Source organism: Tyto alba, unplaced genomic scaffold (genome assembly GCF_018691265.1).
Source record: "Tyto alba isolate M040663 unplaced genomic scaffold, T.alba_DEE_v4.0 Super-Scaffold_33, whole genome shotgun sequence".
Lineage (NCBI taxonomy): Eukaryota > Metazoa > Chordata > Aves > Strigiformes > Tytonidae > Tyto > Tyto alba.
The window spans coordinates 14,803,114-14,816,663 of record NW_024881308.1 but is presented as its reverse complement, the minus strand read 5'-3'; the positions used below and the strand labels follow the sequence as shown (position 1 = coordinate 14,816,663).

Here is a 13,550-nt window from a genome sequence, read left to right as displayed (position 1 = left end):
CATAACCCCTAAATGCAGCACGGTAACTCCGAAGAAAGACGATGACTCCCTGGGAGCTGGTCCCTGCCCGGCTCGTGCCCCGGGAGGGGACAGGAGCCGAAGTTCGGAACCGCTGGGGTTAGGGCAGACGCTCTCCCCGGCCAGCGCGCGTGCATGGTGCTTGTGTCCAAGCTGCTTTCAACACACTTTGTGCGTTGCCATGATGAATCATTGAAAAATACCAATTTCAGAAAAATGAAAGACATCCCAGACACCAAGGTGACCTGCATTATTTCCTTCCTTTAAACGTCAACATATTTTTTCTTATTAAGGTAGAATGATAACAAATCTCAGGAGCCACCTTATGTTCAGGATCCACTCATCTTCAGCTAAATATGGTAATTAAAGTCAGTTTTCTCTCAGTGATACTCACCATTTATCATTTCCCCACAGAGTTCTCTTATATGTTGTTCACTGGCCTCTTTACCCTGCAACAAACAGAAGAATGGGTCCTTACACAAACCACATGATCGATAATCATTCCTCACAGAAGCTTCAGGACATGGAACACCTTTCCAGCAGCTCAGTTAGAAGCATGGGATCCCATGTGAAGAGGTGTGGGTTTTGTCCCCCTCTTCAGAAGATGCCAGCTTCAGTTCAGAAGCTTGGTCATACTAATGGCAGAGACTAATTTGCATGTTAGGCCAGATGTTTAACCAGGGGCTTTTGTGGCCTTTCCTGAATGATGAAACATGATCTCTGGACCAAGACAGAGGTCTAATATTTGAGGTAGCTAAGAGGAGTTGTATTTTTTAATGACCAACTTCTAACTCACTGAGAACAGTGACTTACAGCCCTGGATGTAGATAATCTGTTCATACATCACTGCGAGAGAAGATTAATTCTCCAAGGCATGCATTCTAGGGGAGTTTAATTCTGAAGTTTGCAAACTGTTAATCTTTTTGCACTGGTAAACTCTTGATGCAAGACTGTTAGCTTGCACGCACAGTTACCTCCTTCTGCCTGCTCAAATGCAGAACCTTATTTTTTGAATATACAACCAAAATCCACGATCCATTTATTCCCTTCAGAGACTCTCTGACTGTGCCCCAGAAGCAGATAACACTTACAGGAGGCCCAGGTTTTCCCGTGATGCCAGGAATGCCTCGTTCCCCCTGATGGCCCATGGGCCCTGGATGGCCTGGGATCCCTGGTACTCCAGATGTCCCATTAGGTCCTTGGACGCCTTTGGGACCAAGTTCTCCTCTCTTTCCTGGCTGTAATAAAGAAGAAGGAAAAGAAAACCACTTAAAATGGAAGGCATGGTCCATTCTTTTCTCATGGAGATTAGTTAAGCCTTTCTTCAGGTTTCCCACTGATCTGGCTGACCACGGCCATTTCTTACATCATATGGGTGGTTTTACATATATAGGTCATGATAACAGGAGTCCTTGCTGCAGGAAAATTATCAAAGCCATTTGAGTGTTTTTGAATGCCACAGAAAATTGTCACTATCACAGATTTTATAGCATGACGATGAAGAAAATACACTTCTGGGAAATGACGCCAGAACACAGTTTGTGTGTTACAATACATATATATACAACAAAATACAGCATCAAAGGATGCGATAAGCACGTTTACTCCCAAAGCCTTTGGGGTGTGACCCCACAGTGTCTGACACGTACCTCTCCTTTTTGGCCGGGGGGACCAAAGGGACCCTGTTGGAAAGAAAAGAGATAAGAAAGAAGGATCCATTCAGAAAATGAACATCTAAAGTAAAATCTCCCAGGCTCTGGAAAGCCGCAATGAACGTACGTGGCACCGAACGGGCTTTTCTAGCAAAGGGGCCAGGAGTGGTACCGGGGTGCTGGAGCCCAGACTCAGCCCTGGCACAACAGCGAGAGGACTCCGACCCACGACTTGCCCCAGGTACCGACGCTGAACGTGGGTCCAGGCAACCCGGCAACTTCTTGAGCTGGACCAAAGTCCCCCGGGGACAGAGCAGTGTCGGCTGCTCGGAGGAGCAAAATGAGAAATGAGTCCTGACACGGCACAGCTGAGCCAAGGGCACGCTGGCTGAACCGCGCTTCCTCCGGACCAGAGCGGAGCTGATGCACGTGGTGAATACAGCGGCAGAAACGCTTGGGCTGCCTTCTCCTTTTCACAGCCAGCAGGGTTGGAGCTCTCAGACTGTTAATTCTGACTGACCAGATTAGTTCTTGATACACGGTTTTCTAGACCCATCTGTTATTTCAGGAGCTAATTCGACTGACTTTAAGGACACCCACCAGTTCGCCTTTGTCACCTGGGAGGCCGTCTGCTCCAGCAATGCCCTGAAAGGGAGATACAAGAATTAACACCGTACCTATTGCTGCACAAAGATTACTGACAATAAGGCTCACTCTGAGACTTGGATAACCTCAGCTTCTAAGGGAGATGGGGGCACTTAACAGCTTACAGAGCTGCTCCAGCACGAGGAAGCTCTCTCTTCGCAAAGCAGAACTCTAGAATAGCTGTTCCCCTGCTGGCAGCAGCACTCGTCGCTGTTGAATTCAGCCTTTCATCCAAGTTCCAGCTCGCACGAGGACTAGGTGCCCTTTGCAGCAAGCTGGTACTTGGATGAAAGGCTGAACTCATACAGGTGAGAGCCCTGGGGTGGGGTGGCCATGAGAGATGCCCACAGGCTGGCATTGGCATTCCTCATACAGGGAATCTAAATTTCAGGTTCCCCAGGTCTGGGTCTCACAGAAAATGCGGGTTTGCAATGAAAATTAAATGTTCAGTGTAACTGTGTCCTCTGGGCTTCCTCCACAAAATCATCTGCAAAAGAGCTTCATCCCACCCTTAAACAGAAGTGATCGTCGCTTGGTGAGGACCGCCCCTCTCCGCTCTGCCTGGGGACTGTAACGTAGGAGTGGCTAAAGCTCTGGTGACATTAATTTTACCGGCCATGATCACTTTGCTGATCACCTCCAACAGCACCGTGTGCAGTTCGAGCGTCGCGGGGGACGACACGGACCGCTGCCATCTGCTGCCACCGGCCACACCGGCAGCGCTTCCCGCGCCCAGCGCTCTGCAGCAGAGCGGGCTTATTACACGGCAATTAGAGCAGATAATTAAGGTTATTATGGTGACTCTCCAGCTTCAGAGAGGAAGTTATTTCAAGACAAATGGAGATTCGGTTGCTCTTTCCCTCAGCAACAAAACAGAGACCACACAGACACTGACACTGGTAAACAAAACAAGCAGTGCTTGCTGGAAAAGCGCTCGTTTTCTGCAAAAACACAGACATGCATTAATGGAAGTTATATATTTGATGAAAACTGGCTTAAAAGCTCATTGCTGAGATTAATCCACCTATGGAATATAAGCAGCAAAAAGATAAAATTGGCCTATTAGTGCGCTTTGAGGCCTAGGATGAATCCTATTCATCAGGCACGTGAAGTTCAGTGAAATGTGCGCTTCTAAATATGGGGAATAGGTGGGGAGCTCACAGACAGCATGCCTCGTGGTTACAGAACACACAGCAAGAGCCCGGCATTTTTATCACAGCATTTTGACGCATCTCCATTAGATCAGACTACACCTCTTTTGCCAACACAGGAAAAATGGGGCCAAAGAAGGTTTTGTTGGTGCCTGCACCAGAATATTTTAATTTGAACAAGGAAAAGCAGTTTTTGTGTCAAAGGCTGCGCCTAAGGTATGGTTTAAATGCCTCTCCTGACTACAGCATGAAAGTTATCACTTACCTGGTTACCTTTGGGACCAGGAATGCCAGTAGGACCCTGAGAATAAGTAAAAGAAAGAAGCCAAATGAGCTCAAACTGTCATTTTCCTGTGAATTCCCGGTGCGGTCAGACGTTCATTCACTCAGCAAGGGGTTGGGAATTAGTCTCCCAACTGCCAAGCAGGAGGGCCCAAATCTCATCCGTACTTCTTAGAAATAAGAAGAGATTTTAAGCATCCTTGCTCGCTTTGTAGCGCTCGCCACAGCCACGGGTTTGTGTTGCAGGACGGTTTCTCAGGCCTCTTGCCACGCCGGCGGCAGCGCAGAGGACGGGAGCTCCCAGCTCAGGCCGGGTGGTCCTTCTGCCCTCCCAGTGCTCACCCAGCCGGAGCAGAGAGACCTTCTCGGCACGGCTCGGCGATGCACAGCTCCCCGCCTGCCCGGCACAGGTTCGCTCCACTGGCCTTTTCCATACCACCCTCCCCAATTTCCTAAACGAAACTAAAATCAGTTCTGGCATTTTAATCCTAGTCTTTAAAACTTGTTTCATAAAAGTCATCTTTCACACCCATCCCAGGGGTGGGAACTCTGTTTTGCCTCTGCCCCTCCGCGTTTCACTATTATCATCTCACTATCTTGACTGAAACAGCAATTTTACAAATTCACAAATTAAAGGACGAGGTCCAAGATGAGACTGGTGGGTGATCGATCTCTGCCTTTCACACCTGAAGATGTGAGGAGGAGGTTGAATTTACTTATGGCATAAAATGTACAAGAACATTTTTGTACCGCAAGGCAAAAAGTCAGCATTGTTTTTCAAGGCTTTATTACACTGTCAGTTTTCCTGTGGATTTAAAGTTAGGTGCTCCTGACTGACATTCACAGAACAAAATGGCCACAGGAATAAAATACATTTAGATGATGAACAGATTATCACCCTAGGAATAATTCAGGCAACTTGAAAAATCCTTCCAATGCTCTACCTGGCATTCACAGAGAAGATATGAGACATTTTCAGACCTATTAATGTCTTTGGGTCCATATAGCAGAGCCAACAAGGAGTTCAGGAGAACCCCAGATTTTTTCTCTCTACTGCAGAATCTGCATGGGAAATTCAACCATTTTAGACTTCAAACAGGATTTCTACAGCACATTCATCAATCTGGCATCTGCAAACTGATCTTTTTTTAATAACTAGATCTGGAGATAGCTCAGCAGAACAGAATCTTCAAGAAGGACAAACATATAACAAGGGCATGTCATTTTGCTCAAGTAAAGCATTGAATAAGTTAAAAAAGGGAGGTGGAGATTCTATTAAAGAAAAAATTATTCTCAGCAAAACAGACAATGGAATGTGGAAATGCAAAAATGTCTAAAGCTATTTATAACTCCCATCTTATGTTTACTGAAGGCAAAGGCAATATATTATTTTCTGAATGTTATCATATAAATTTATATCTCCAGCTTCAGAGAGTCCCAACATTCCATGAAAGTTTATGGCAATAAAACAGTTTAGTCACCAAAGACCGTGTCCTGCAAGGGACACTCCCCTTAAAAGCTAAGCCCAAAAGATTTGGATTCAAAACTGTAATTTACAGCAGTAGTAATTCCTAGGAGCAGAACAAACGACTGGAGCACCACGACCACTGGCCATCCTCTCATTTGTGTCACCCTATCAGTTAAACACAACCAACATTTTGGCCAAGCATCTAGTGATGCCAGTGCAGAGCTGTGAGAGACATTGCCCCAGACAGCTCAGAAATTTGATTGTAATAAAAATCCTTAGGAAACATATTTGCCAGTTGCTACCTCAGTCAGTAATAACAGTCAAATCTTTCCCTTCCCCAGTATCCCACTCCAACAAGATGGTTTATATATCATTTCAATGCTATTTTATACGTTACGGTCAAACACACTAAATCTCTTGTATTTTTCATGCCAGCAAATACACTTACTGATAAGCTGGTTTATATTCCTGGCCACAGTCAGTCCAAGGACTGTGAAAAAGCACATCAGTACCCGTTAACACAGTCTTGCAAGAGTTTGGGATTTTTTTTTTTTTTTTTTTTTTTTTTTCAGAGGAAAAAAAAGCCACAATTGATTTCAGGAGAGCGTGATGGGTTAGTTGCAGCTGGGACGCTGTAATCGGACTGATCCTGTATTTGCAGTTCTCCTCTTTCCACATATCAGGACCAGCAGGTCGGGTTGGCATTAAAAGCAAAGCCAGGGCAGCATGTGCTGAGCTCTGCCCACCCCCCAGCAGATGCCATCCTCCCCCCACACACCCCCCCCCCCCCCAGCAGCAGAGGGTTTGTTTAAGGTTTAATATATAACGACACAGTTTGAGGTTTTAGGTTCTTCCCAGCCCAAATCTTGCGCCCGGTATAAATAAGCGTGGAAATTTGCAGTGCTGCTTGCTGGCACAGCCCTAGTTGCTGCCACGACTGTGGGCACACGTGGCTGTCACCGACACCAGTGGGACTGGGTGGGCAGATGGAAGTTACTCCGAGCACCAGTTGCATACGTGGCGGTGAAAACTCTCCAGCGTTACCCAAACCTGCTACAGCATGGTTTTTATTAACGAGCTAGAGTATCCAGAAACAGTCAACAATTACATCGTAGAGTAACTACACTTAACTTCAGAGCTAGAAATAAAACCTAGATTTTTAATTTTTTTTTTTTTTTTTTTTTTTTTTTTGCTTTAAGCATAACATTTTCCCTCCCCTCTGCTCAGAGCAGCTCTGTGGATACCAGGCTGCTCTGTGCAGGGGCCTCTTCCCCTCTGACCGTACATTTTTCACCGCAGAGAAGCCCTGAATGCAGTCAGAACCCCGCAGCTCCACAATAACCCTCCTGTTTCACTCTTCCAGGCTCACGGTCCCTCCAAGAGGCTTTTTTAAACCTGCCTGGGTCCAGCACAGAAGGGCCATTGTGAAACCCCCGTGGTGCCACTGCGATTGCTTACACAGGAACTTCACCTTAAAGCTGGAGTCGAGGGAGCCAGTGAACACACAGCTACTGTTCTCCTGCAAGCCCCAAACAAATGCTGTTCACTTCGCCCTGTTGGCTTCTTTTAAATGAGAATGAATTCATTTAAATAAAAAGTACCAGTTATTCTGAGGTGTGGGGCCCAGGTGTGTTGCTGTTCAGAAAGAAAATCGCCGAGCGAACCGTCATTTTAAAAAAATCCAGAAAACCTCATCAATCATCGAGTAACAAAAATGCATGAACCAGCTCTCCTGTGCTCACGGGGAGCAAGGCTTTGGTGAAATCAGCATACAGAGCAGGGAAGACACCCAAAACAATTGTCTATTCTGGCTAGGACAGAATCCCAAATTCTCTTTTATACAATCCACCCTGTCTAAAAATAGTGGGAGTTTCTGACCTGAAACAGAAACAAGGACAGGAGCAGAAGGGGCAGGATGCACAAATCCTGCTACCTGCTGTAGCGTCTGTCTTGGGCACACAGCTGCCTCCGAGGATGGACTGGGACACCCAAAGCACCCACCTTCTACCAAGCCTGCTTGTGTGTGCTGGGGTGACATCAGCTACACCGTGTTTGGGGGCCCCGTTACGCCCTGATTTCATATCTCCCAAACAGGAATTAGTTACAGATGTCTTCTCCTTACCCTGTCACCTAACTCTCCACGAATTCCAGTTGGACCGGGAAGGCCAGGTTCACCACTGGCACCTTTGGGACCCTGTTAGGAAAACAAAAACAAAAACAAAAAAAAAAAAAGAGCTACAGCTTACAGTGCCAGGAAACCCTGTGTGTCTCAACAGCCCCCAAGTTCACCAGTCTCCATAACGTATTTAAAAAGATGATTTCCCTCTCTTCTCTCCTTTTTCCCCCAGGACCCAGGGACTGCTTGCTGACTGCCGGTGCCACTTGCAGGGGGTGGTACAGCTCACTCCAACTTCTGCCCCATTTCACACCCGAGGTCCCTCACCCCGCCAAGGTGCTCCAGCCTTTGCCCGGCCTGGGTCCTTCGCTAATAAGATCACCCCCGTGATTCTTGAGCAAATGATGCTCCCAGAAGATAGCACCATCCACTGGTTTCCAGCCAGTTTCACTGGGGAACGGAGAGTGGTTGTGAACGCTCCCTTGGAGAGGGGAGGAGGAAATATGAGAGTCCCCAGTGCAGCAGAAGCGAGGAGATCACTGAAGAACATACAGGCTGGGGGTGTCCAGATCAAGGAGAAATTAAGGCGTCTTTACATAGGTCAAACCCTCCTTTTGCAAACAAACACCAAATATAAACTGTTCCAGCAGGCAGCTTATCTGGCCTTGCGCTTTTCCAGCTGCACTGTGTTAATAAAGGTGTCAAACTGGTTCTGGCAAACAGAAAAACATTTCTTCCTACCACTTGCTGCCATCATGCAATTGTCTTGCCAGAGGTTTGCAGAAAATAGTGGCCTGCCAAAACACGACGCACATTAAATTACCCTTGTCAGCATACCGACCTGGAAACCTCTGACACCAGGGGCTCCTATCGGGCCCTGAAGACCAAGTGGTCCCTGAAAAAAGAAAGAAAAGCTTTAGTAAGGAGAAAATTCAGGGCTGGGTAAGTCACTTGTGTAATTAAATTGGCTGACTTGTAACAGAGCGAGAGCATCCAGCTCTGTGCTGCAGCACGCTCGGCCCAGAGGCATCGCTGCTGAACCTGATGAGCCACTGTAGAGTGGTGCTTGGCATTTACTGAACTTTGTTAATATTATTAACAGAAATGCTTGTTTGTATATATTAATGCTTAAGAACATACCGTACTCATGAGCAGTAAAGATCAGTGACAGCAAAAAGTGCTAGTATGACAGAGCACAGACAATACACTTTAAAGGGGATCTGCTATCCCAATATGATGTTTTTCATTGATCCAGTTCTGTAAGAAACTGCTGTAAAACATGTGCTGCACACACTTGGAAATGAAAAATGGCAATTGCATCCACTTGCTTGGACATACTTGGTAGCAGCAATACAGAAAAAGGCAGTGCCTTATGCTGTTAGTGCGGGTGCTTTGAAGAGCCTGGCTCACTAGACAGAATGTGAGCATTAGCACTGGGATTCTCTATTGCTTTCTACTGAGAAAAATCACATATACGATAAAGATCTTGGGCAAAACCACCCTAAGTAATTTAGGCCTCTAAATCACATTTTGTAAAGTGTCTTTGTGAAATAGATGCCTTAGGCAAACTTCTGTCACAGGGTGGGACTTCAGCTTTGCCTCCTTTCACAGCTGTCTCTGGGGGGTGTAGCATTAAGGGACACAAATAAACCCCCAACTGGCTGCCCCAGGCAGAGGATCAGTCAGCACGGGCTGCCCAGTGTACCCAAGAAACCAGCTCTCTGCTGGATTGCAGCGCAGGTGTGCCAGCTGTTAAAGCAGCATTTGTGTTTTTTCCTGAAGTATTTTTTCCCTAATTGTTAGCCCTACAAATTCTCCCTGGTATCTGAACATCCACTGTCTCTCATCATTTTTTCTGGTCGTCAGGAAGAGGAAATCCTCATGTCATGTGTGACTCGATGCATGACCCAAACTTATCCCTTCCTGGCTCTCAACATCAGCGCAGCCGTAACCTCGTGCAGAAACCAGGGGCTGCCCAGAAGGACCCAGTCTGCATCATCTGCAAAAGGCTATAGAACTGCTCAGGTACTTCTGCAGTTACTGTTTCCACTTCTCTTTTCTGCTTGCAATTCAGAAAGGAACTTTGAGAGTTGCAAATACAGAGCTTTAGGAAAGGTATATTCAATTGCATCGAATATTGCTCTGCTGGTGCCTTTAAAAGTGGCGGGACCTGATAGAACCTGACAGCCTTGGAATGGGAAGAAACCCTGGGTATGCTGTGCTAAATAAAGTCAAATTGTTTTGAGCCAAACAGCCTTAACACTAGACAAATCCTTCAAGCCTCTTAGAATAGCCCAGGCTTAACTATATTTCATATAAATGAGGACTCTAATAACACAGATCAGAAATTAGAAACCCAGTTCAGAAATAAACATGGGTTCAGCTGCTACTGCACCCACGTCAGAAGCCTGCACCAATGCAATTAGCTCGACTGCATTTGATTTTTGGCTCTAATAATATGATACCTTTTGTGGGGCCAGCTAGTTTGATGAAAAATTGCAGGCATAAAAGCAAACATTATTAATTTAGTTTATTTCTAAGGCTGATTTCCCTCTCCTTGGAAGTTTAAAGAGCAGATGCTCACAAACAATAAATCATCATACAGTTCAATTTCTTCCAAGTGGCACATACCAGAAATCATGTTAGACTTGCTGTAGGCTTCTAGATTTCAAAATGAGATTAAAAGGGAAAAAAAAAAAAGAAAAGAAAAAAAGCCCAACAAAACCACTAGAAGGTCAGGGCCAACCACAATGGCAGCTCTAGTTGGGAAGTGACAAAATAAAAGGTATCCTAGCATTTTTAGTAGTGTGAACAAAATCAGGTCTTTATCATCCTGCTATCATTTATTATAATCTCTGCTATTCAGCAGGGACACAGCAGGTAGCCATGCAGTTATTTTCAGGTTTGCATTGCAACTCCACTTTACTTCTCAGTCTCTGAGATGATGCAGGGAACACAATGAAAGCAGGAACAAAAAGCTCCACTGAGGACCTTGGTGGTTTCTAACCCAGAAGTTTCAAAAAGTTGTTAGTTCACAGAGTAAAAGTGAAAAAAAAGCTGAAGCTGCCTATGGGGTTTTGTTTCCTAGGGGCTCATCCCTACAAACTCCCAGCAAGACAACGCTGCTGAAGTACTGGGTGGGAGAAGGAAATGTGTGAACAGATTCCCCACCTGAAAACTGTCCTGGTGCTGCACCGCATGGTTGTGAACTCTGGGGCATTCAGGCAGTTGGGAAAAGCTTGCGACTATGAGCAAGAACAAGAGATTCCCAACAGGTCTACCAACCTTTTAACACTTTTCAGGCCCTTGTCATTCACCGTGGCAATGTGCAGGCTTTCTAGTTTTGCTGCAGGTTTTGCAGTGAGCCTCTACTGCTCCAGGGGAAGCGAGACAGGAACGGGAAGGATTTAATGTTTCACGTGCTGGGAGCAATGTACACTGCAAGAGCTTAACAGGAGTTTTGCTTCGTTGATGACTCGCATTAACCACAAGTTGAAGGTACTTATTATTGCCTGATGAGGGAATTGCTGACTGTCCAGTTTCTCCTGCTTGACTGTAGCAGCTCCACAAACCTCTTGGACAACTGCAGCTTGCTTTGCCAAATGAAATGGGAGGAATCACTTTGCATTTGCATGGAGCTGTCAGCGAGAGCAGGATTTTGACTCACTTATGGGAGAGCAATTCCTCTGCTGCCAAAATTCCCCAGAGGCAACACCAAAAGTGGCCTTTTACTTTCGCCAGAGAGTAATCCCCACGTCCTGAACTCTGTTTTAGCATCTATTTGATTTACAAGCAGTGTTGTACTTACAGTTGCTCCTCTGGGTCCCGGCAGACCTCTCTCACCAGGAATACCAACATCGCCCTGGCAATAACACCAAAGTCAGCTGTGCCACTTAGGAGCCACGAATCCACCCTCCCCAGCCCACCGCAGGGTCAGAATGCATTCCTGGATCCCAGGCTACTTCAATCCCAAGCTCCCTGCCCCGTTGGCCCATCCCCTGGGTCACACTGCCTGCCTCGGGGGGCTTTGACCTCTGCTGCAGTGTAAGATCCGTGCTCGGAGGTGCCCGCCCGTCCAGCTCGCATCGTGCTCGCTGGGCAGCTCCGTGCAGGCGTGGGGGGAGAGCTCATCGCCCTGGGCTCGCAGGGGTCGCAGGCAGCACAGCACCTATCGCCTGACTGAAAAGTTTATTTGGGCAGGGAAAGCAGCACGCGAGCTCCAGCTCCGCAGTTGGGTTTCAAACACACGCAGCAGAGCTCATGGTAAGTGTGAATGATGGGGATACGTACAGGGATGCCTGGCTCTCCAGAGGGACCCGCCTCTCCCATCTCTCCAGGACTGCCCTGCAGAGGAGAAAGCAAACACTCAGCTCAGGCATAACTTCAGAGACATTTCCGTCCGACCTAGTGCAACAAATGGAGGAGGGAGTTAAAACCTGGATCAGGAAATAAAAACAGCTTTTAACTTTTACAGTTTTAAGGCAACAAAACTCTCTGCAATTGCCATGTAAAGAAGAGGTGAGCTGTACGTCCTGTGCTGGGAGCAGCGACCAGGGAGGGCTGCCCGCCCCAGGGCAGTGCCACCACATCCCAGCTGGGACTGAATTGCACCAGCGAAACAGGGATGCTTTTGGGGAGGCACACTCAGGACACCCCGGTTCATTCATTCCTGCAATCATCTTTATGCAAGGAGAAACACCTTCCTGCAGCGTGCTGTCACACATGAGGATTAGCAAGAATAACGATGCAGGTGCACAGGGGGTAATTCAGAAAAGAAGAAGGCAGGAAAAAAGACAACTTCCAGAACAGCTTTGTACTGGGACTGCTTTGGTCTGTCTGAGATTTTCTTTTATCTCACAGGTAGGTGCCAATCTAAAGCCCTGCGGAAGCTTTTCTCCTGAGGTGGGGGGAAACTCTCCAAAAGGCAAAATGAGATAATCCTGCTCCTGCTTGCAGATGTTCAGCCTTTTGATCCCCAGAGATGCAGCCTGCTCTTGGCACTTTGGCAAAAGGGTGGATGCTTCCTTCTGAGATTTACTAAACTACTGACAACTCTCTTGTGTATCTGCTCTGGCTCCACTGAACCAGGTCTAAGAGGTGTCTCAGCAAGAGCAGAGCCCTCTCAGTCGTTACACCTAATGCTCCTCACTGCCAGGGGAACCCAGCCCTGGCAGGAACACCGACACCATCATTTTGGGGTACGTCCTCCCAGGGTCTCTGCTGGCAGGCACCAATCCCCAAAAGGTGAAAAGCCTTGCCGTGACAAGTTTAGTAGCTTCCACATCAGAACCCACCATTACAAAGATTCACTTACTGGTTCACCCTTTGAGCCTTTAATACCTGCTCTTCCAGGCAGTCCCTGAAAAGAAAAATAAATTAAAGCAACGTCAGAAGAAGTGGAGTTATTAAATTTGTTATTCCGGTCTGATTTGATATACAAGGAGCAATGTTTGCTTGAAGCAGTGAAGGATTTAAATTTCTGCAGCTTTCACCATGAAAATTATGGCTTCAATTTCCCTCTTGTTCACTGCACTAGCAGCTCTACATACACTAATCCTTGACAATTAGGAGCAAAGAGGAGGAATATACAAATAGAGCAGCAGCAGCAACATTTTGCACAGCAGAAACCTCTCTCCAGGTGTGTTCAAAATATTCTGTAAGATAGGAAGAAAGGAATATTTTACCTCTATTCAAATAGTTGGAAGACTGGAGAGATGAAACATTTTGCCAATGAACACTATCAAGCCAGGGACAGAGCTCAGACTATTGTTGAATTAATGGTGGTTTGTACCCCAGATTTTACCTCCCTGCATAAGGGATGCACGTCACTGGGATGTGAAAGAGAAAATCCGTCTCAAATCTAAATTTTAAACAGAGCCAGAGCAGCCAAAAGCCAGGGTACTGCTGTATTAGTATTTGGTGCTGCTCCCGATGTTTTCCACTCTGCCTTGTACACTGCTCCCGTTTGTACGGTGGGAAAAGTGCATTTCCTCCTGGCTTAAATGGGGCCCCTTGTGAGACAATGCACAAGATGAAGCTCCCCTCTCCCCGGGAAGGATCTCTGCAGGCAGGCCAAGCTGCTGTTCGACGGGTCCTGCTGCCATACTCACAGGCAGTCCATTTGGTCCCTTCTCTCCAGGAGCCCCCATGCGAGCTGCATCACCCTGTGGATATCGAGAGGTTAGGAGGGACCCTCTGGAACTGGAAAACGGCCTGAC

The 13,550-nt window shown here is 46.8% G+C and overlaps 1 protein-coding gene across 1 annotated transcript in view; it reads right to left on the bottom strand.

Moving 5' to 3' along the window:
* Nucleotides 1-13,550, bottom strand: part of COL9A3 (collagen type IX alpha 3 chain) — a 40,330-nt gene that overhangs the window by 3,945 nt on the left and 22,835 nt on the right. The window contains exons 20-30 of the mRNA XM_033010411.2: nucleotides 13,443-13,496; nucleotides 12,647-12,691; nucleotides 11,623-11,676; nucleotides 11,141-11,194; nucleotides 8,174-8,227; nucleotides 7,339-7,410; nucleotides 3,732-3,767; nucleotides 2,271-2,315; nucleotides 1,668-1,700; nucleotides 1,110-1,256; nucleotides 413-467 (exon numbers count right to left, since the gene is read on the bottom strand). Of these exons, the coding sequence (XP_032866302.2) occupies nucleotides 413-467; nucleotides 1,110-1,256; nucleotides 1,668-1,700; nucleotides 2,271-2,315; nucleotides 3,732-3,767; nucleotides 7,339-7,410; nucleotides 8,174-8,227; nucleotides 11,141-11,194; nucleotides 11,623-11,676; nucleotides 12,647-12,691; nucleotides 13,443-13,496 (649 nt within the window). The remainder of the gene's footprint in view (nucleotides 1-412; nucleotides 468-1,109; nucleotides 1,257-1,667; nucleotides 1,701-2,270; nucleotides 2,316-3,731; nucleotides 3,768-7,338; nucleotides 7,411-8,173; nucleotides 8,228-11,140; nucleotides 11,195-11,622; nucleotides 11,677-12,646; nucleotides 12,692-13,442; nucleotides 13,497-13,550) is intronic.